The 23,388-nt window shown below is 43.4% G+C and overlaps 1 protein-coding gene across 2 annotated transcripts in view; it reads left to right on the top strand.

Annotated features, from left to right (window-relative positions):
• The window catches only part of CLVS1 (clavesin 1), a 154,912-nt gene that overhangs the window by 48,542 nt on the left and 82,982 nt on the right, over positions 1 to 23,388 (top strand). Inside the window, exons 1-2 of one of the 2 annotated variants that reach the window (XM_075353246.1) lie at positions 2,362 to 2,431; positions 10,152 to 10,731. In XM_075353246.1, the coding sequence (XP_075209361.1) occupies positions 10,343 to 10,731 (389 nt within the window). In that variant the 5' untranslated portion in view covers positions 2,362 to 2,431; positions 10,152 to 10,342. Of the gene's footprint in view, positions 1 to 2,361; positions 2,432 to 10,151; positions 10,732 to 23,388 lie in introns of those variants that run through there. The other variant, XM_075353245.1, reaches the window with a different exon arrangement.

Genomic DNA, 23,388 nt, shown 5'->3' with positions numbered 1-23,388 from the left:
AAACTATTTAAATAAATAATTTTAAAAAACGGCATGCAGTCCCCCAATTTTGATACCGAGCAATGATACAGCCAACATCTAGTGGCTGAAATTATCAGGTTGTGTAGGCCCATGGTTATTGCCCCCCCCCCCAGCCTAGAAATATCAGCCTCCAGCTGCCCAGAATTGTTGCATCCATTAGATGCAACAATCCTGGAACTTTATCCTGCTCATCCCATTTTCCCTGGTTCAGTGACAATTGGAGTAAAAAGGGGTTAATGACAGCTCACAGATACACAAATACCGAAAAAATCTTTTATTTGAAATAAAATACAAAAAAAACACACTCTTTCACCCCTTTATTAACACCAAACACCCAGTTCCAACATAATCCACACTGGTCGCACAATGCGGACATGTACTGCTACATAAATACTGAAGTCACAGTGCTTGGGCACAGAACATGTCTACACAATGTGACTTCAGGCAGAGACTGACTGAGCTGCAGCGATGAGCGGTGACGTCACTTACTTTATTTGCGGTCACAGCTGGAGGTTCCCATGGTACCCCCCTGTAACCACAGGTAAACTGATCTCAGGTGACCTCAGTGAACTCAGTGACCTCACGTCAGGTGAGATCACTGAGTTCACAAACCTGCATCTCCTGGGAGAAAACTGCAATTGTGTTTACCATGAGATGCAGATTTGGTGCTGAACTTTATAAACCATAGTCCTGCACCCAATCTGCATCTCCTGGCAAAAAAATTGCATCAAAACTGCATGATAATACTTGCAGTTTTGATGCGATGTTTTGCCAGGAGATGTATATTTGGTGCAGAAATCTGGTGCAGACATTTCAGCACTACATTTGAATCTCCTGGCATCTGTACATCCATCGATGTGTGCATCATGTCCTCCATATATCTGAAATTGAATCTCTCCATAACTTAACTTCTCATGTTTCCCCCCTCTACTAACCTACTTATGTCCAATATTGAAATTCCCTTGGATGGTTTAACCATAACTCCAAAGCAGCATGCTCACTGTCTCTGGGTTATATTTGACACAGAACTTTCCTTTAGTCCCTTTATCCTATCACTCACTCGCTCATGTTACATGCATGTTAAAAACAGCTTCTGAATCTGACCTTTTTCCTCTCCAATCCGCCCTGAATGCTGCATCCAAGATCATATTTCTGTCCATGGATGCCTCCACTTTGTGTCAGTCATTGCACTGGTTATCCATTCTCAACAGTATACAATACCAACTTTTTTTTTCACCTACAAAGCTTTCCATAGTTCTGCACCACAATACATCTCCTCTATCATCTCTATCATCCTACCCATGTCCTCCATTCTGCAACTGATCTAAGATTAATATCTTCCATAACTCGAACCTTGCACCTCCGTCTTCAAGACTTCTCTTGTGCTGCACCAATTTTCTGGAATGCACTACCCAGTCAACCCGAGTTATACCGAGTTGCTACATCTTTAAATGTGCTTTAACAACACATTTCTTTAGACAAACATATCACATCATTTCAGTAATCTAACTCTTCCCATTTTCACTCTTTCTAAATTTTTCTCATAATATGCTCCCTCTTATTTATCTGTTTCCATAACCTCCATGCACCCGATAGCACTTAGTAACTGCACTTAGAGAGATACTGGCTGATAACCAGATCATGCAGCATTATTCCCCTATTTATTATACTAAGTAATGACTGGACCTTATATGGCCAGAACTTTGTATACATTATTTCCCCATAGATTGTAAGCTTGCGAGCAGGACCTTCACTCCTCCTTTAACTGATGAATGTTACCTTGTTTTGTCTTTATTGTCTGTACATGTCCCCGCTTATTTGTAAAGTGCTGCAGAATATGTTGGCGCTAAATAAATAAAATTATTATCTATTTATTCCTTGCATGTTACTCTGTCTGTCTGTCTGTCCGTCCGTCCGTCCGTCCATCCATCCATCCATCCATCCATCCATCCATCCATCCATCCATGCATCCATCCATCCATCCATCCATCCAATGCATTGATTGAATAGGTGTTATATATATAAATTTGTGCTGTTTTCCAGAAGCACTTACATGTTGTGTGTAATACCCTTTATGCATCATTATGCTTGTCTGCAGTTTTGCATCAAACTTTTATGGAATATTCTAGACACACGGGTGCAATATCTGTGGACTTTGTGTGTATTCTGACTACTATTAGCATATGTGCACACATTCTTTTTAATGAACATCTGCTCCTTTGTAGAGCACACACATCTTTCTCCGCTGCAGAGCTGATCTTGAGAAGCCTTTTGTGAAGCAGCGCATTAGTGGGATTGAAATCTGCCTTGAACGATTTCATTTACAAGGGTAGAAGAATAGGCCGACACAATCATGTGGTTGCATTCAGCCTTTTAACCAGTAGAATGGCTTATGCATCTGCAACATCAGGTATTTACTTGTATTTGTGTGTTTTAACTAAAACGGTGCAGCCCAGAAAGGCTTATTATTTGTCAAAATGATTGTTTAAGTGAAGATGTTTCCTATGATCTGAAGACAGGATTTCATTGTCTGATAAAGTAAATAATCTAAAATCCGGAAAACATTGTAGGTTAGGCTGCTTTTACATATCCGGTTTACGCCGTCAGGCACAATCCGGCGCTTTGCAGAAAAACTGGATCCGGTGTCTGCTGCAGCCGTATCTGTTTTTTTGCTCATAGACTTGCATTACCCCTTGATTCTGCAGCATGGCTCTGCGTTCTATCCAGTTACAAAATTTGCTTGTCCGGCGGCCGAAAAGAACGCAGAATGAACCGTTTTTTGTCCCCGGTAAAAAAACACATCGCGCCGGATTCGGCACCATTCGGCGAGTTTTACAATGAAAGCCTAAGGACGCTGGATCCGTCTTAATGCGGCATACAACGCATTACAGCGACTGATTCAGTTTTTTGCTACGGAGCTTGCTCAGTAGCACAACGGATCCATCTAAAAACTGAAGGAACTGATGGAAAAAAACTGATGCAACTGATCTGTTTTTTCGCCTGATCCATTGCATCAGTTTTTACATGGGATTGTTACTGATGCCAAAAACTGGATGTGGGAAAGTAGCCTTAGATGCTACCTTCAATATTAAAGGGAACCAGTCACCAGGATTTTCGTATATAACCTAAAGCCAGTGCTATACTGGCACTATCAGGCTGATTCTCTATATACCTTTAGCGGTCAGCTCGGAAGTATAAGTTTTGAAATCCAAGAAAGTAAAGTTTATAAAATTGGCAGCTTATTGAGTGACAGCAGCTGAGGAGCAGATAATATCTGGGGGGTATTCATGCTTATGCTAATTCTAACAGGGGATAAGTATTATACAATCGACCTAGCAGGACCTGTGGTGAGGTCATACCCATGTGACCAGAAGGGCAGGGCCTCAGCCAACAAAGCTGATACCAGAAAGCAACATTTTTCTGTTGGCCGAGGACCCGCCCCTTCTGGTCACATGGGTATGACCTCACCACAGGTCCTGCTAGGTCGATTGTATGATGCTTATGCTAATTCTAACAGAGGGAGGGGATAAGTATGAATATATTATCTGATCCTCAGATGCTGTCACTCAAGAAGCTTATGATTTTAGAAACTTAAATTTCTTGGATTTCAAAACCTATACAACCGAGCTGACCCCTACAGGTATGTAGAGAATCAGCCTGATAGTGCCAGTATAGCACTATCTTTAGGTTATATACAAAAATCCTGGTGATTGGTTCCCTTTAATTATGTTGTAAAAATATGAGAATGTGACGCTCCAAATTTGAATCCAACTGTATTCTCATCTTTCACCACTAGTTTGCCAGCACCTAGGTTCTCCTCCTCTAATGATCCCTACGGGTATGGTGGATAATGAGCATATTACAACGTTCTTTATTATACATTGATTATATAGTGCCATCATATTCCAAAGTGCTTTACAGAGACTATCATCGCTGTTCCCAGTGGGGCTCACAATCTATATTCACTATCAGTATGTCTAAAAAGTATAGGAGAATCCGGAGGAAATCGACGCAAAAATATACAAACTCCTTGTAGATGTTGTCGGTGCTGCAAACAAACAATGCTAACCACTGAGCCACCGTACTGCCCCAATGCTGTGCCATGCTGAATCCTCGAATGATTAGCTACAGTCTTGGAGGAAACCAGGCACCACAGGGAAAATTAAGCATTACCCCATGCCCATTTAAATCAATGGGTTGTCTGTGTAATTCAAGGCATGACATGTCTTTCAGAGAAAGAAACAGTCTTTGTAATCACTTTCCACTCTTGCAAAAAGCTTAAAGGGGTGATCCGAAGACAAAGTGATTTTACTCCCAACTCCCTATCTATTTGGTGCCATAATCTAAGCTATTTTCTAATATACTGTACTTGCTTTAAAAATTCCCTATCCTTCTCTCACTAGCCTCCCTAACTGCTTTTCTATTTTTTTTTTCACTTCCTCTCTGATGCTTTATTTGAGTATTCTATTGCATGCTAGGATACTCAAAGCGACATTGGGGGCAATCACTGTTGCATCCTCTGCCCCTTCCCTGAAACAAAACGTTGTCTGTGATGCTCATTTCAAGGACTTGTCCCGGCACATTGTGTGATGTGCACAGCCCACACTCTGTTGACGGCTGAGATGAAAAGAAATAAGCCGGCAACAGAGTGGTGCCAGTGTCAGAATACCCGGTATGCAGGAGATTAGCATCGCATCGCATTGCATTTGACACCAATCTATTGCCGGCTTATTACTATTCATCTAAGCCAACAACAGAGACTTGGCTTTGCACATCACACACTGTACAGCGTGCAGGGACGAGCCCCTGAAATAAGCGTCCCTGATGACGCTTCATTTCAGGGAGGTTGCATAGGATGAGCCCCTGAAATAAGCGTCACTAATGATATTTCATTTCAGGGAGGTGCATAGGATGCAACAGTGACTGCAGACTCTTTACTCTGATGACGCTTTGTTTGAGTATCCCAGCGAGCACTGGGAATTCTCAAACAAAGCTTCATCACACAGGAAGGTAAAAAAAATATATAGAAAAGCAGTTAGCTAGAGTAATGAGGGAAGGATATGGAATGTTTAAAGTAAGCATATTAGAAAATAGCTTAAATTGTGGCATCAAATAGACAGTGAGTTAAGAAGAATATGACTTTCCCTTCAGACCACCTCTTTAAGATCCTGAATATGGGACCCATCTGTAATAACTCAGAATTCCCTAAATGATTCTATCTGTTCAATCATGTCTGACCCTTGGATACTCTGTAGGCCATATCCCGCTGTGATTTCCTGTTTTCCTTGGCTGCTTTTAATTGCTTGATGTTTATTCCTGTGTTACCCTTGATGATATCATGCTAACCAGCCTTTGGTCCCCAGTTTACTTTTACCACTGACCATTCCAAGGCGAACCTCCCTCTCTAGAGAATTTACCTTCATCACATGCCTAAAATAGGTCCGTTTCTGTCTGGTGATGTTTCCTTCCAAGGACAATTCTAGGTTTTTATGATCAAGAACATCTTTGTTGTAGATGCTTGCAGTCCTTCAAATTCATTGACGTCTTCTCCAGCCCCACAGCCCAAAGGCATGAATTATTTTTCCTGCCTACTTTCGTGAGTGTCCATAGCCATATATCGCAACTGGTAGCACAATTGCAGTAACCAGACTTTGATAGTGACTGAAATATCTTTTCCCGTTCACATTTGTTCTATGCTTAGAATGGCTACATGTCTGAGTGCTAATCGATGCTTGATCTCTACTTTCTGTTGAACTGCCATTGTAAGTAATGTAAGTATATCTTAAAAGGGTATATAAAAATGTTTCTCTTTTTAAAGTTAAAGGCCTAATTTTGACCCATTTCTTAGATCTTTGTACATGAACTAAGCACTGCAGGCCCTTAATTTGCTGTTTGGTTGGGGGCCCATTAATGGTCTCCTATTAATTGCACATTAATTGCTATCAAAATTGTTCTTGAAATCACTCCGTTAAAATCCATTTGTAATACCCACAATCTTTTTAATGGTCTAGTAAATAAAATGCTTTCCGTACCTTGAATTACTCCTGACATTTCAGCCTGTACACTCTATACTGAATAAAAATATAAATACAGCACTTCTGTTTTTGCTCCCATTTTTCATAACCTGAACTCAAACATCTAAAACTTTTTCTATGTAGAGTAGAGGCTATTTTCTCTCAATTAGATTAGTCTAAATCTGTCTTAGTGAATACTTTTCCTTTGTCGAAATAATCCATCCACCTCACAGGTGTGGCATATTAAGATGATTTGACAGCAGAATTATTGCACAGGTGTGCCTTAGGCTGGCCACAATAAAAGGATACTTTTAAAATGTTTTTTCTTACAGTATTGAGGGGGGTCATAAAAACAGTCAGTATTTACTGTGAAAGCCCTTTTCCAGTCTGTCATAGGCCCTGTACTGGGATTCATCAGACACCACTGAATGTGAGCCTTTGACAACACAAGTCGGTTACAACGACGAACTGCAGAAGATTCGGATGAGGACGAGCTCTACAGATGAGTTTCACTGAGACGGTTTGTGCAGAAATGCTTTGGGTATGCAAAATAATTGTTGCAGCAGCTGTCCGGGTGACTGGCTTCATACGATCTTGAAGGTGAAGCTGCTGGATGTGGAGGTATTGGGCTGATGTGGTTACATGTGGTCTGGGGTTGTAAGGCCTTTTGGATGTACTACCAAATTCTGTGAAACGCCTTTGGAAACAGCTTATGGTAGATAAATATACATTCAATTCACGGGCAACAACTCTGGTGGACATTCCTGCCATCAGTAGGCCAATTGCACGTGCCCTCAAAACTTGTGATAGCTGTGGTATTGTGTTTATTGTGGATCGTCAAATGCACACCTGTGCAATAATCATGCTGTCTAACCAGCATCTTGATAGGCTTCACATGTGAGGTGGATGGATTTTCTCAGCAAAGTAGAAGTGCTCACTAATACAGATTTACACAAATTTGTGAACAATATTTGAGCATGAAAGGTCTTTTGTGTACATAGAAAAAGTCTTAGATCTTTGAGTTCAGTTTGTGAAAAATGGGAGCAAAAATAAAAGTGCTGTGTTTATATTTTTGTTCAGTATAAAATTTAAAGGATCCTAAACTCAATCCTTCCAGTATTCCTTGCTTAGTCCAGCATCTATGCACTGGAAGAATGCATTTTGGGAAATGTAGTCTAAGGTTTTATTTAACCCCTTCACGACCAACAACGTAACGGTATGTCCTAAATCATGAAGGGGTAATCACCGCTGACTGCTGCGGTGAGCCAGAGGTGATCCCCACACATGTCTGCTGATTTGTAGACATGTGTGCCTCGCAGGCGTAGGTGGATCCGCAATCCACCCGTACCTGTTAACCCCTTAGATTGCGCTGTCAAAATATGACAGCACGATTTAAATGCCCACAGCGGTTAACGCGCACTTACCCGTTGCCATTAGAGGCCGAAGATTGCCATGGTAGCACGGGGTCATGTGATGACTTCTGCTGCTATCATCACTCACTTCCTGTTATAGCCAGTAGAGCAGCAGCTGTAAGAGAAGACGAGCATTTCTGCTGATCTGAGCTGTGCAGCTCTGATCTACAGAAATGAATGAGCGGTCAGATTGCTGATCCTTATAGCCCCCTAGGGGGACTAGTAAAATAAAAAAAAGTTTTAAATTTTAAAAAAATAAAAAACCTAAGTCTAAATCAACCCCCCATTCGCCTCATTGAAAATTACAGGGTTAACAAAATAAAAAAAATAGACACATTTGGTATTGTCACGTTCAGAAATGCCCGATCTATCAAAATATAAAATCAATCAATCTAATCTGTAAATGGTGTAGAGGCAAAAAAAAATTAAAACGCTAAAATTACATTTTTTGGTTGTCGCAAATTTTGCACAAAATGCAATAAAGGCGGTCAAAACGTAGCATCTGCGCAAAAATGGTACCATTAAAAATGTCAGCTTGAGTTGCAAAAAATAAGTCATCACTGAGCCCCAGATGCCAAAAAAATAAAAAAGATATGGGACGTAGAAAATGGTGCAAAAAGTGAACCACTTTTTTTGGACAAACGTCTGGGGGTTTTTTATCCCCTTAATTCAAAGTAACGCAATATATGTTTGGTGTCTACGAACTTGTATCAACCTGAGGCATCACACTGACACATCCATTTTACTATATAGTGAACACAGTGAATAAAATATCCCAAAAACAATCATGCAATTGCACGTTTTTGCAATTTTCTGTACTTGGTATTTTTTTGCCATTTTCCGGTACACTGTATGGCACCACTTATGGTATCATTTAAAAGTACAACTCGTCCCACTAAAACCAAGCCCTCATATGGTAAGATTGATGGAAAAATAAAAAAAGTTATGGCTCTTGGAAGAAGGGGAGCAAAAAAACCAAAAAAACAAAAAAAAAACAAAAAACGAAAATCACCTGGGGGTGAAGGGGTTAAATGGTGAGGCCAAATTACATTATACAAAACAATGAACCTATAGAAAAGGGAAGGGTACTATCAGTGGCATAACTTGAAACTCATGGGCAAGTCTTTAATAGTATTATTTTATTTTCATATAGGACAAAGGGACTTTGGGGCCCCATAGGATCCAGGGCACGGGTGCAACCCCTGTAGCTATTACAATTACGCCCCTATGCCACATTAGTGATATTTCTGTATGACAGGCAGACAGATAGATGCCAGTGTGCCAGGCTGTTCTCTCCGTACTCAAGCATATGTTTATGTGCAGAACAATGTAAAAGTGGATGATAATGTGTTATTAAATGTACTATGAACACTTGACAGCTAATTCAGTAATCTCTCTAATGTATTACTTTTGCATAACATTATTAGATAATAGGCAACACTTTTTTTTCCACTCTAGCAATACTCATTAGTTACACTCCAGCAATATGCTTATATTCTCAGAATTTAATTTGTTAGCATTTTAAAATGTAAAATTACCCTGTCTTCAGGGCAGGTGACCAGAGTTGAACAATTTTTAACATTAGTCAGTCAGGTTAGGCAGCTTTCACACATCCGGTTTTAGCAGTGCGGCTAAATCTGGCTCTAAAACCTATGCAACAGATGCGGCGAAAAAAACGCATCCTTTGCATAAGTTTTTACATGTGGCCCATCCGATTTTTGCCGGTTGCGGCACGCTACTGAGCATGCGCAGTGCAAAAAAACGCATGCGGCGGTCCGATGCGGTTTTTGCCGCATTGTGGCACATCCGCCATCCGTAGGCATGCATTGGAAAAAGCGCTGCATCGGCCGGATGCGGCGCGATGCGTTTTTTTTTGCCGGACAAAAAAAACGTGCCAGGCAACGTTCCATCTGGATGCCGCATAGGCTAAATATGCCACATCCGGCAAAAAACGGACCGAACGCAAGGCCGTGCGGCACAATCCGGCACTAATGAAAGTCTATGCAGAAAAAACGCAACCGGCGGCAAAAAAAAACGGTTACGTTTTTTCTGCAAAGAGCCGGATTGTGCCGCACAGCAAAAACCGGATGTGTGAAAGCAGCCTAAGCGGGGTCCTTCAGGCTTCTTCATTTTTGATGATGATTTGGGGATATTTTCACTCACGTTAATTTTCGGTCTATAGGTATAGTTAGATTTTGTCTTTACAATGACTCACATCTGACCATGATGTTTTTCTTTTAGACCATAGGGATGTCTAGAGGTAATTAATCAGGTTTGCTCACATTAGGAATGTAATGAGTACGGTTTCTCATTGTAGAGAGGGACATTGCACAGCTTTAAAGTCTTCTCACAAGAGCTTGGCACGCTTCACAAGGAGAAACTTTACCCCTTACATCTCCTGTCAGACGCCTCTCACTCAGAAAACTACCGTAATTCTACTGCTTTGCACTGATGAGGGGAAAACACTCCGTAACACTTATTAAAGAAGTAGAAATGTCATCTAGGCATTTTAATAGGGCTTATGCTGCCAGCTGAAACGCAATGGTTTTCTATAGGAGAGAAATCATAAATCATAACTAATCCCAGCTACCTTAGACTTTTTTACTCATAATTATTTAACTTGCCAGGATTTTTTCACAACTTGTTAGTAATTTACTTTGCTAAACAATTGAGAACTAAAGCATTGTGACTTTTCTATTTGCAGATACAAAGCCTTTGCTACTGGATATACCACCATCATTTCACCCTTCCATTTTTTTCTCAATCCTGGATTTGTGAGACAAGGCGAAACATTTATTTTTGGAGGATTTCATGTCCAGACTTGGTGGAAGGGATGAATAAATTTGCTGATAATTAAGCAGAAGTTAAGGTTTAGCATATCTACAATTTATAAAGATGACCCACTTACAAGTTGGACTAAGTCCAGAGACAATAGAGAAAGCCCGCTTGGAACTGAATGAAAATCCAGACACTTTACATCAGGATATTCAACAAGTTAGAGACATGATCATCACTAGACCGGATATTGGCTTCCTAAGGACAGATGATGCCTTCATACTACGGTTTCTAAGAGCAAGAAAATTCAACCAGATGGAAGCTTTCCGACTTCTCGCCCAGTATTTCCACTATCGTCAACTTAATTTGGACATGTTTAAAAATCTTAAAGCAGATGACCCTGGGGTTAAGCGTGCTCTCATGGATGGATTTCCTGGTGTGCTGGACTTCCGTGATCACTATGGGAGGAAGATTCTTCTACTTTTTGCAGCCAACTGGGACCAGAGTAGGTAAATGTAGATAGCATTTAGTCCTTCTACTGATTGTTATGGTGAATTTAGATGGGATATTTAATTATCAAAACCAGTTTTTTTAGTGTTATCATGGTATAATGCATTGATGACTAAATCTATTTGTATTCTTGGGTTAAGGATAAAAACCAGGGAAATACAATGGCAAGCAACAGTTTAGGCACCCCTGGTCAAAATTACTGTTATTGTGAAGAGTTAAGCAAGTTGAAGATGAAATGATCTCTAAAGTTAAAGATAAAGGAGGAAATTTCCAGCTCCAAGGATGAAGTATAAAATCCTTTTTATTAAATAATGAAGTATAAAAATCCAGCAGGTACCATAGGCATGTCAGAAAGCTTTCAGAACAACGCGTTTCGATGCTTCAGGTCTTAATCATGAACATGATTAAGACCTGAAGCGTCGAAACGCGTTGTTCTGCAAGCTTTCTGACATGCCTATGGTACCTGCTGGATTTTTATACTTCATTATTTAATAAAAAGGATTTTATACTTCATCCTTGGCGCTGGAAATTTCCTCCTTTATTCTTACATTGGATGGTTGCCGAGCCATATTCCGTGCGCAGGATCCAAAATACTACCAGCAGGGCAGTCTTTGGTGAGCTGGACTTCCTCCTTTTCTCTAAAGTTAAAGATGACACATTTCCTTTGAATTTTGGCAAGAAAAATGTATTTCCATCTTCTAATTTTTTCCCTTAGCAAAAGAAGAAAATGGGCCAATGCAAACGTTTGCGCACCCTGCATGGTTAATACCTAGTATAAACAATTTTTGTTTACTGTTCACAATAATGGTAATTTTGACCAGGGGTGGCTAAACATTTGAAGCCACTGCATACAGCAGGCTATATGGGGCTCAGAATTGTATCTACCAGGCTATGTGTTGGTTCATGTGTGTCGCACAGGGAATGGGGTACTCGGTCCCGGGCAGTATAGACAATTGGGGATGTCACTGTGGTGGCCATTGCCCGGTCCCATGCCCTAGATCCTTTTAATAGAGGGAGTATTTACATGGGAGATAAGAGTTAATGTTCATGTGATGCCACCTGCGGGTTGCGGTTAATAGGATGGAACCACCGCTGCTTAGTGGAATTACCCCTGGGCTGATGATGATGGCAGCTATGGTGGTAGGCCCTCCGCAGGCAGGGCTGACCCAGGGGATTTGTGAGATGGGAGCTTTGCACTTTATAATGAAGGAGACCACACCGGGGTTGTAATGAACAGTCTCTACTCACTTTAACCTGTGGACGGCTGGTTCAGGTCCCTGTATTTCCAGTGCCAGTTTAATAACTCGGTTGCTCTGTCCCCAGCACTCTTTAGTGTAGTTTGGGTCCCCGTAGTTTGAAGCGGTTTGGGGGCCCCGACTGTCCCTATTAGATAGTAGTCTCCTCGTCCGTATGGCTGGCAGTGTGGACCCAGTGTGGAGGTATGTGTCCGAACCTCGATCCTTGCTTTACTCCTGATGCCCCCGGATCTGTAGATCAGTGAAGTCCATGCAGGTCCCTCCACTGTGCAGGAATTTGCCAGGCCGTCTGAAACTGTCGCCTGACCTAGGGCCTGTGCCCCGTGCGTGCTTTAGTCCCAGCAGTACTTGGACGCACCAGCCCTGGCGACCTCTCTCCTGTGCCCCTGGGTCACCATTACACGACCCAGCTCGAGGCACGTCCGTGCACTTCACTGTGCACCACTGTTCTGACTTGTCCACTCCCACCAGGCTGTCTAGTTCACTGGTCAGGCTGTGCCCACTGGGTGGCCCTCCCTGTTACTGGGGAACCGGCAGATTAGGACCAGGGGGTATATATCCCAATCGTCAGTCGGGGCCCACCGTGCTCCAGATGATAATGGAGCTGCTTGCACCCTGTGGGTTAGGCGGAGACTATAGAGCTGGATGGCTCTGAGATAACCCAGGGAGCCGGTCACGTGTGGAGGGACACGTCAGACCGGACGAAAGCCCAGTTAGCGTTGCGGTGGAATTGGCACAACCCCGACCATGTGTGCAGGGAACACGTCAGACCGGATGGTGACCAGGTAGTGTTGACCGAGAAGACCGTTGCGACAGCGCCCTGTCGGCCACGTGTGTCAGACACGACAGGCCGAGCGGTCCTTCGATTAGCGTTTCTGGTCACTACTCAAATGGCCACATCTGTAGAGGACACGTCAGGCCAAGGGATCACACCAGTAGCGTTGACTGGGAAGCCAAGGAGGATAATAGGTTCACACACCCAATCCTGGAACACCCGGTTAACTCCACTGGGGTCCTGGGGTATGCTGTCCGTGCGCGTCGGAGGCACAACCGGACAGGTGGCGCAACAGGTGCGTTGTCCGTGTGCGTAGAGGGCACTCTCGGACAGGTGACACAGCAGGTATGCTGTCCGTGTGCGTAGGAGGCACAACTGGACAGGTGACGCAACAGCTGCATCCCAGTTAACGGCACTGGACTGCTATAGCACAACAGGAACTGTAGCAAGGAAGCACGGTGCCTGACCCTCATGTGCTGAGCCACGAATCCTGGCGTGACAGGCACCATTTGCCTAGCCCTACCTACCGCTTCCAACAAGGCTTATGCCACCATGATTTCTAAGTGAATATGAGTGAAGACTGCGCATCTCCATGTTGTCTCCAGCCCCTTTTATAACCTAGATGCGCCTCAAACCCAGGGTGGAACCACCAAGGTCCAATAGCAGAGTTCCATATCATCAGCGACGTCACCAGTGGCCTATCTGGAACCGCCACGTCAATGATGACCTCATGGCAGCCACGCCCCAAACACTTCACCAGCCATCGTCTGACGACCAATGGTGAGGTGCCAGATCATAGGGGCGGGCCTCTGCGAGCCAGTCCGGAGTGGCCACGTCATCAAGACACCTGACACCCTCTGCCCTATCAGGACCTGCCACCTCACGGACATGCTCAGTGAGGTCCTTACCGGACCTATCCTCTGATGCACTAAGTGTCTGAGCATGCTCAGTAGCCTGAAGAACAGACTCAGAAATCAGACTATCTGCCTGAGCATGCTCAGTAGGCACATCCCGGAACTTAGACACAGCACGAAGTCCAAGTACCTGTGCAAAGAGGCTAAAAATGAAGTAAACTAATTCTGTAGTGGCCGCGCTCCCCGTAGTAATGATTTTAAAAACTCTTGTCCTCAAATGGAATTTATTACTCAAACATACGGAAATAAAAAACGAATACAACGCATTTCGGCGGGAACAACCGCCTTCCTCAGGTATCTAAATAAAAATGCATCTCACTCTACTTTATAGATAAAAAAATAAATACAATTTACCTGATATTCAAATAAGGGTGTGGATATAACCACAGCTGTATAATCAGTTTCTTACTTCACTTCAACTCTAGTGGTTCATTAAAAAGAAATCCACAAACGACAAATCACTTAAAAAATCATAAAACTAAAAACACTGTAAGCATTTATCAATAAAATTACTATCAATAAGATTTATGAAATAAAAGATAGTACAAAAAAGCAGCAGACCCGGATAAGGAGACTTTGGAAAAGCCATATATGCCTGAAGTTTTGCGGCAATAGGTGAGTGCATAAAACTTCAGTAAAAAAAGGGCACCAGAGAGCCGCTTTGATAATGCGCTGAAATTGGCGCCGCGTGTTTGTTTTTTATTATATACCCTGCAGGGAATCACCTTTCTGTGCAAATAGGTTGTTAGAATTAATTGTGGGAGCATGCTCAGTAGCCTGAACTGAGGACTTAAGCCTGCTTTACACCTTACAATCCAGCATATGATATCGTATGCGATCGTAACCGCCCCCATCGTATGTGCGGCACGTTCAATTTGTTGAATGTGCCGCACAAACGATTAACCCCCGTCACATGTACTTACCCGTCCATACGACCTCGATGTGGGCGGCGAACGTCCACTTCCTAGAGTGGTAGGGACGTTCGGGTCACATCGACGTCACGCGGCAGCCTGCCAATAGAAGCGGAGGGGCGGAGCTGAGCGGGATGTAAACATCCCACCCACCTCCTTCCTTCCGCATTCCTGGCCGGGAGCCGCAGGACGTAGGTAAGATCTGTTCATCGTTCCCGGGGTGTCACACACTGTGATGTGTGCTACCCCGAGTACGATGAACAATCTGACGTTCAATTCTAGAGAAATGAACAATGTGCGTGCGATGAACATTTTACTGTTCAATCGCAATCGCACGTAGATGTTACACACTGCAATGTACCTTACAATGCCGGATGTGCGTCACTTACGACGTGACCCATGCTGACACATTGTAAGATACATTGCAGCGTGTAAAGCGGGCTTTAGTCTCAGAAATGACACAATCAGGCTGAGCATGCTCACTAGGAAAAATACTGGGCTTAGACTCTGGCTGGGGTAAATCGGCGCGCGCATGCGCACTAGCTGCCTCTCCACACTTAGACGTGGTGGAAGGAGCAGCCAACTGGATGACCCGAGGCACGGCCAAGAACGTCAGCCAGTGCCTGGGCGCAACAGGAACCGCAGCAGGCTGCTTGCGGCTATGGTGGCGCCGGTTCATAACACTCCCCTTATTTGACTAGCAGTGCCCCCTAGTGTGGTGTGGGAACTAGGATTTTAGGTGTGTGTTGGTGTTACTGGCACTGGTGTTCCAGATCCCAGAGGGTAGGCCCTGCATCCTTGTGGGGATACAGTACCAAGTAGTGTCCTGAGTGGCTCAGGGGCACTACACATGCTGTATATAGGGGCTATGTGGCGCTCATAATGTATATAGTAGGTTATGTGGGGCTCATACTGTGTATATAGAACGTTATGTAGGGCTCATACTGTATTTAGGAGGCTATATGAGGGCCTATGCACTATTTAGGAAGCCATGTGGGGTTCATACTGTAAAAAGGGGGCTATGTGGGGCTCTTTAAATATGTAGGAGGTTATTTAAGGCTCATAAGGCTTTTCTAGGGGCTCATACTGTATGAAGGAGGCTATGTGTAGATTTACACTACATATTGAAGGGCTAAATGTGGGTTCACACTGTATATAGAAGGGTTATGTGGGGACTCACATTATATATAGATGGGCTACGTGGGGGCTCACATATATAGAGGGGCTATGTCAGGGCTCACATTGTATATAAGGGGCTATGTGAGGCACCATACTGTATGTAGGGGCTTTTGGGGTTTTCATACTGTATGTAGAGAGCATAAAAAGAGGTTTTCAGCACACCATAGTGTCGTCCTGGGAAGAAGGATCCTGAAACGGAGCTTGGAAACAAGGGAGGCTAGCAAGTAATAAAAGAGTGTCACTCTGGGGCAACAAACAGAAGCAATATTTGGACTCTCATGTGACCCCTCGGGAAAATTAATTGCCCACCCCTGTACTTAAGAGTATTATAAAGGATATTGAGACATCTGTAATGCTACCGATATGTTACCATGTGTCATAGTTGGTCTTAAAGAATTATGTTAGCTCTACTTACTTTCAAATGAGGTGTATGGGGCAGGTGACGTCAAGTCTGCTGCTACCTGCCACGTTGTATGTACAATCAGCAGGAATCTGTTGACGTGACACCACCAGTCTGCTCGCTCCCACATACTGAGTTAGGGGACCCAAAATACTGCGTAAACCAATCTATGTAAGCTACAGTTGGGATGTGATGGCTACAGTAGAGAAAGTCATACACATTAGATTTTTGTCGACTGAATGATGCTTCAAATGATTATTCAGCTTACAGCCATCTTAGATGACTCTCCCATACACAGGAGGGCATGCTCACCTGAGAGCTCCTGCATCCTCTATGAAAAAGGCCCCACTGCCTTTGGAGATCCTGAATTATAGGTTTCTGCCTTTTATCACAAGCACAATTTTCATTTGTTCACACATATTAAAAATTATAAAATAATGTGTTTGAAAAAAGTTATAATTTCAATGCAGAAAACTTGCTGTACATCTCTTCGGTCTTTTTAAGTGTTGTTCGTTCATGCTCTACACTGTGTGCAGAATTATTAGGCAAGTTGTATTTTAGAGGATTTTTTTTATTATTGATCAACAACTATATTTTCAATCACCCCAGAAGACTGATAAATATCAAAGCTTAATATTTTTGGAAGTTGGAGTCGGGTTTTTTTTAGATTTGGCTATCTTAGGAGGATATCTGTTTGTGCAGGTAACTATTACTGTACAGAATTATTAGGCAACTTAATAAAAAACAAATATATTCCCATCTCACTTGTTTATTTTCACGAGGTAAACCAATATAACTGCACAGAATTTAGAAATAAACATTTCTGACATGAAATAACAAAACCCCCAAAAATTAGTTACCAATATAGCCACCTTTCTTTATGATGACACTCAACAACCTACCATCCATAGATTCTATCAGTTGCTTGATCTGTTTACGATCAACATTGCATGCAGCAGCCACCACAGCCTCCCAGACACTGTTCCAAGAGGTGTACTGTTTTCCCTCGCTGTAGATCTCACATTTTATGAGGGACCACAGGTTTTCTATGGGGTTCAGATCAGGTGAACAATGGGGCCATGTCATTATTTTTTCATCTTTTATACCTTTACTGGCTAGCCACGCTGTGGAGTAGTTGGATGCATGTGATGGAGCATTGTCCTGCATGAAAATCATGTTTTTCTTGAACGATACCGACTTCTTCCTGTACCACTGCTTGAAGAAGTTGACTTCCAGAAACTGGCAGTAAGTCTGGGCATTGAGCTTTACTTCATCCTCAACCCAAAAAGGTCCCACAAGTTCATCTTTGATGATACCAGCCCATACCAGTACCCCACCTCCACCTTGCTGGCGTCTGAGTCAGAGTGGAGCTCTCGGCCCTTTGCTGATCCAGCCTCTGGCCCATCAAGAATCACTCTCATTTCATCAGTCCATAAAACCTTTGAAAAATCAGTCTTAAGATATTTCTTGGCCCAGTCTTGGCGTTTTATCTTATGTTTCTTGTTCAAAGGTGGTCGTTTTTTAACCTTCCATACCTTGGCCATGTCCCTGAGTATGGCACGCATTGTGCTTTTTGATACTCCAGTAACATTGCAGCCTGAATTATGGCCAAACTGGTGGCAACTGGCATCTTGGCAGCTTCACGCTTGATTTTTCTCAATTCATGGGCAGTTATTTTGCACATTTTTTGCCCAACACGCTTCTTGCGACCCTGTTGGCTATTTACCATGAAACGCTTGATTGTTCGCTGATCGCGCTTCAAAAGTTTGGCAATTTCAAGACTACTGCATCCCTCTGCAAGACATCTCACAATTATGGACTTTAAAGAGCACGTCAAATCTCTCTTCTGACCTATTTTGCCAAAGGAATGGAAGTTGCCTAATAATTAAGCACACATTATATAGGGTGTTGATGTCATTACACCACACCCCTCCTCATTACAGAGATGCACATCACCTGATTTACTTAATTAGTAGTTGGTGCTCAAGCCTATACAGCTTGGAGTAGGAAAACATGTATAAAAAGTATTATGTGATCAAAATACTCATTTGCCTAATAATTCTGCACACAGTGTAGGTTTCCATAGAGAGATTATGTAGGACTGCAGATTCCGGGTGACTCTTTCATGATTGCAGTCTCATAGACACAACTGCATTCATAATCACAGTTTGCCATATACATTTCAAGAAACAAAAGTCTGGTCTTTTCCTTTTGTTGTGCTGGCAATGGAAGTTTTGAAAATGAACTATTTTGTCATAATAGCCTCACTCCTAAACTCCAGTGTGATGCTTTCTTCACAGGGAAAGATCAACATCAGAGGATCTTCATAATTTAATTGTAAAGTTTTTAACATTTACTTTTCTTAATTTTTAAACATGAACTTTGTGAATTCACATAGCGGTAGCTATGATGGTGGTTACTTTGATGTTGTGGCCATCAACATTAGTAAAATTTGACTATTTTTAGGCTTTATAAACATGGCTTACTGGGGTGGCAGTGGTGGAGTGGCGTCACAGGAGGCAGGGTCAGCGATACTGAGGGCTCAGAGGAGGAGATGTCACTGCAGGGGAGCTGATCAGGAGGGTTATAGGACAGAGGGTCAGCGATACTTTGGGCTTGGGGGTATCGTGATGGCAGGCGCCATTGATCTGCTGGCGCTGCGGGCTCCATTAAACTGCCAGCGGTTGATGCAATGGACTTCAAGAAAATGGCTGCGGAGGCCAATCTGCGCACACACCGCCTCCACAGCCAGTTTCTTGAAGCCAATTGCGTCAACCGCCGGCAGTTTAACGGAGCCCACAGCACCGGCAGATCACTGGCGCCTGCTGCTATGATACCCCCAAGCCCGCAGTATCGCTGGCTCTCAGTCCACTGTCCCTCCTGAGCCTTGACACCCCCTCCATCGAGCCCGCAGCGTCGCCAACCATGCCTCCTGTGACCCTCCTGACCCGCACCACCACACCACTCCCCCCTTGTGAGCTACAATAAGACACACTAGGATTAGAAACCGAACCCTCATTTTAACATTAGAAATTATGTATTTCTATTTTCCTTCTCTAAATTTGGGGTGCATCTTATATTCCGGTGCGTTTTATAAAACTAAAAATACGATACATCGTTTTTCTTTCCATAGGGAGATTCAGGCATGGAATCTTGTTTCAAATGCAACATTACTTTACTTAAAATTTCACACCTTGTCTCTGGAACACCTCCACTCCTGGCACAATTCTTCAACGTTACAGTCTGGGCAAATTTTACTTCTATTAACAATTTACTGCACACTGCTCCCTTGTATCCAGGACCATTGTTAGTCTTAGGCCATGTCTGCACGTTGCATTTTTGTCTCGTTTTAAACTGTATTGTGTGAATGACAAACTGCATGCTGTTGCTTCCCCAGCAAGGTCAATGACAAAACAAAATTTCTATGTGCACGTTGTAGATTTTTTTTGTCAGCGTTTTATTTGTTAAATATTTGTCAAAATCTTTGACAAAGAAAAGCAGCATTTCACTTCTTTTTGTGTTTTTGTCACGTTTTGTCACCCATAAAACTCAATGAGAGGATGAAAAATGGATGGCAAAACGCATGGTAATAAATGGGTTGCGTTTTGTATGCGATGTACCTGCGTTCTTATCACAAAAAATTCTGGTCACCCACTTTGTTCCAATATAAAAAAAACATTACAGGAGTGAAAATCTCTTTCTCTCTCTCTCTCTTCACTTCATACTCACCTATCACCGTCATGGCTGTCACACTACTCCTGCAGCCTCTCATTTTTCTTCCTGACCCACTCATTAGCCTCATTACATATTCACTGCACCTACTCCTTAGGCTCATACATATTCCCTGCTTACCCTCTGTGATTGGTTGCCGTCAGACCCGCCCTCACACTGATTGACAGCTGTCTGACTGTAACCAATCACAGCCGCCAGTGGGCGGGTCTATATCGTACATGAAAATAAATAATTAAAAAAAAACTGGCGTGGCATGCCGTTCCCCCCTCCAATTTTGATACCCAGCCAAGATAAAGCCTCACAGCTGAGGGCTGATATTCTCAGGCTAGAGAGACCCATGTTATTATGAGCCTCCCAGCCTAAAAATATCAGCCAACAGCTGCCCATAATTGCAGCATCTATTAGATGAGACAGTCCCGGGACTTTACCTGGATCTTCCCGATTACAATGGTGCGGTGGCAATTGGGATAATAAGTGGTTAATGACAGCCCATAGCTGCCACTAAGCTCTAGGTTAGTGATGTCAGGTGTCTATTAGGCACCCCACATTACTAATCTATATGTGAAAGTAAATAGCCACAAACAGCCAAAAAATCCTTTATTTGAAATAAAATAAAAAGCCCTCTCTTTCACCACTTTATTAACCTCCAAACAGCCCTCCAGGTCCAAAGTAATCCACACGAGGTCCCATGGCGATTCAGCTCTGCTACATCTCTGTCCTGTCACAGCAAGCGTCATAGAGCATGACTGCCAGCTGTGAGTGCAGGGAGAGCCGCGCGATCAGAATGAATTCGAGTGAACCCCTGACATTGTGGCAGTGGTGTTAGGGGTTCACCGCTGTGAGGTTCAGACCGCGACTGAAGTGAGCAGCGCCATCAGCGGTGACGTCACTCAGGTGAGTCCTCCACCTGCGTCTCACTTCAGTCATGGTCTCATTTGCGGTCACAGGTCGAGAACTCACCTGTGACCGGAAATCACCGGAGTGACGGCACTGCTGATCGTGAAGCACACATCAGTCACTCGTGTAATTTACTGTCACAAGTGGAGGACTCTAGCTGTGGCTGCAGCTAACCTGATAGGGTTGACTCACTTCAGTTGCTGCGTGGAGCTCACAACAGGCAGTCTTGTCCTATGATGCTCACTGAGTATCAGATGTGGCTGGATGCAACGTGGGACCTCGTGTGGATAAAGTCGGACCTGGAGAGGTGTTTGGGGGGTTAATAAAGTGGTGAAAAAGGATGCTTTTTTGCCTTTTATTTCAAATAAAGGATTTTTTAGGAGTTTCTGTTTATTTACTTTCACTTACAGATTAGTAATAGGGGTGTCTCATAGACGCCTGCCATCACTAAGTCGAGCTTAGTAGCAGCTGTGGTCTGTAATTATTACACTGACTGCAACCGCACCAGGGAAACGGGAAGAGCCGGGCCCTGCGCCAGAATTGATGCAGCACTTCTGGGGCGGCTGTGGGCTGCTATTGTTAGGCTGGAAAGGGCCAAATAACAATGGCCCTTCCCAGCCTAATAATATCAGCCCCCAGTTGCCAGCTGTACCTTCGCTGGTTTTAGAAAAATGGAGGGGACATCATGTCATTTAAAAAAAAAAAAAAAGCGTGGGATACCCTCTATATTTTCTAACCAGCCAAAATTCAGCAAACAGATGAGGGTTGCAGCCTGCAGCTGTTGCTGTTCCTGTGCTGGATATGGAAACCAAACAATTAAAAAAAACAGCTGGCCAAGCTAGTTATCCCTCTATCAAGCTATTCTGTTATTTCTTTCTATCTGTTCTTTCTTATTATCTATTCTGTATGTTCTATCTATTCTATAAGTTATTTCTATCTTACATAGTTACATAGGTTGAAAAAAGACCTAGGTCCATCTAGTTCAACCTTCCTCCACCAATTCTACATTTTGTCCCTAAATCACTTATAACCAACAATGTTGTGTGTACTGAGAAAATCATCCAGCCCTTTTTTAAAAGCTGTGATAGTGTTAGAGAATACAGAAATTCTATTTCTGTATTCTCAGCCTTTAAGATTTTAAATGCCCTTTGTTTTATTATACTTTGTACAGTCTTATTTATCCATAGTGGTTTCTTTTTATTCCTGTACATTTTATTACCAGGATATGTTTTTTTTTTACGGAACTTTTTTTTTTACGAGAGCGAGAACGAGAGAGAGAACGAGAGACAGAGAGAGAGAGAACGAGAGAAAGAACGAGAGGGAGAGAGAGAGACAACGAGAGAGAACGAGAGAGAGAGAGAGAACGAGAGAGAGAGAGGGAGAGGGAGGGAGAGAGAGAGAGAGAACGAGAAACAAAGAACAAGAGAGAGAACGAGAGAGAGAATGAGAGAGAGAATGAGAGAGCGCACGAGAGGGAGAACGAGAGAGAGAGAAGGAGAGAGAGAACGAGAGGGAGAATGAGAGAGAGAGAAGGAAAGAACGAGAGAGAGAGAACGAGAGAGAGAATGAGAGAGAGAAAGAACGAGAGAGAGAGAACGAGAGAACGAGAGGACGAGAGAGAGAGAGAACGAGAGAGAAAGAGAGAATGAGCGAGGGAGAGAGAACGAATGAGAGAGAGAGAACGAGAGAGAACGAGAGAAAGAGAGAACGAGAGAGAGAAAGACAGAGAGAGAACGAGAGAGAGAACGAGAGAACGAGAGAGAACGAGAGAACGAGAGAGAGAGAGAACGAGAGAGAAAGAGAGAATGAGCGAGGGAGAGAGAACGAATGAGAGAAAGAGAACGAGAGAGAGAACGAGAGAGAACGAGAGAGAGAGAGAGAACGAGAGAGAACGAGAGAACGAGAGAGAGAGAGAAAGAGAGAATGAGAGAGGGAGAGAGAACGAGAGAGGGAGAGAGAGAATGAGAGAGAATGAGAGAGAACGAGTGAGAATGAGAGAACGAGACAACAAGAGAGAGAGAATGAGAGAGAGAACGAGAGATAGAGAGAATTAACAACTAACAAACTAAAATTAACTTTTGGGCATGTGTGGCGCCCCTGACCTGGTCAGGCACCACTGAGTACTGCACCCATGCTGGGTGAGTGCAAACAGGTAATCCCAAAGGCTGAGTAGGGTGTGTACGCACAGACACACTTTAACCAGGTCTCACACACACATTAGAGGGGACCCCTGGGCAGACCCAGGAGGGGGCGTGGCCTCCACATCTCAGCTAGTGGTGCGGTAGAGAAGCTGGAAAAGGGTTGTTGCAGTGGCAGTCAAGGAAACAGGAGCTGGAGGTAGCCGAGTCTGAAGTACAGATGCAGGAGAGCGAACACACTAGTCAGACCCTGCACGTGTAGTGGCTGCTGGCGGTGGAGTACATTGCCACACAGTCAGCCTGAAAGACTCCTGCAGAAGAGAAAGGACAGGCAGTTGAGTACGGGGACCCCTTATAATGAAGCACGCACGGGGAACAGGTCCCTAGAGCCAGACATCCATTTAGTGGTCTGTTAAATCCTGCAGGTGGTGGGACTAGAGGTTCCACACCAACC

This window comes from Anomaloglossus baeobatrachus, chromosome 6, assembly GCF_048569485.1.
Source record: "Anomaloglossus baeobatrachus isolate aAnoBae1 chromosome 6, aAnoBae1.hap1, whole genome shotgun sequence".
NCBI classification, from domain to species: Eukaryota; Metazoa; Chordata; class Amphibia; order Anura; family Aromobatidae; genus Anomaloglossus; species Anomaloglossus baeobatrachus.
The sequence above is the reverse complement of the archived record's forward strand: the minus strand, read 5'-3'. Positions and strand labels throughout refer to the sequence as shown.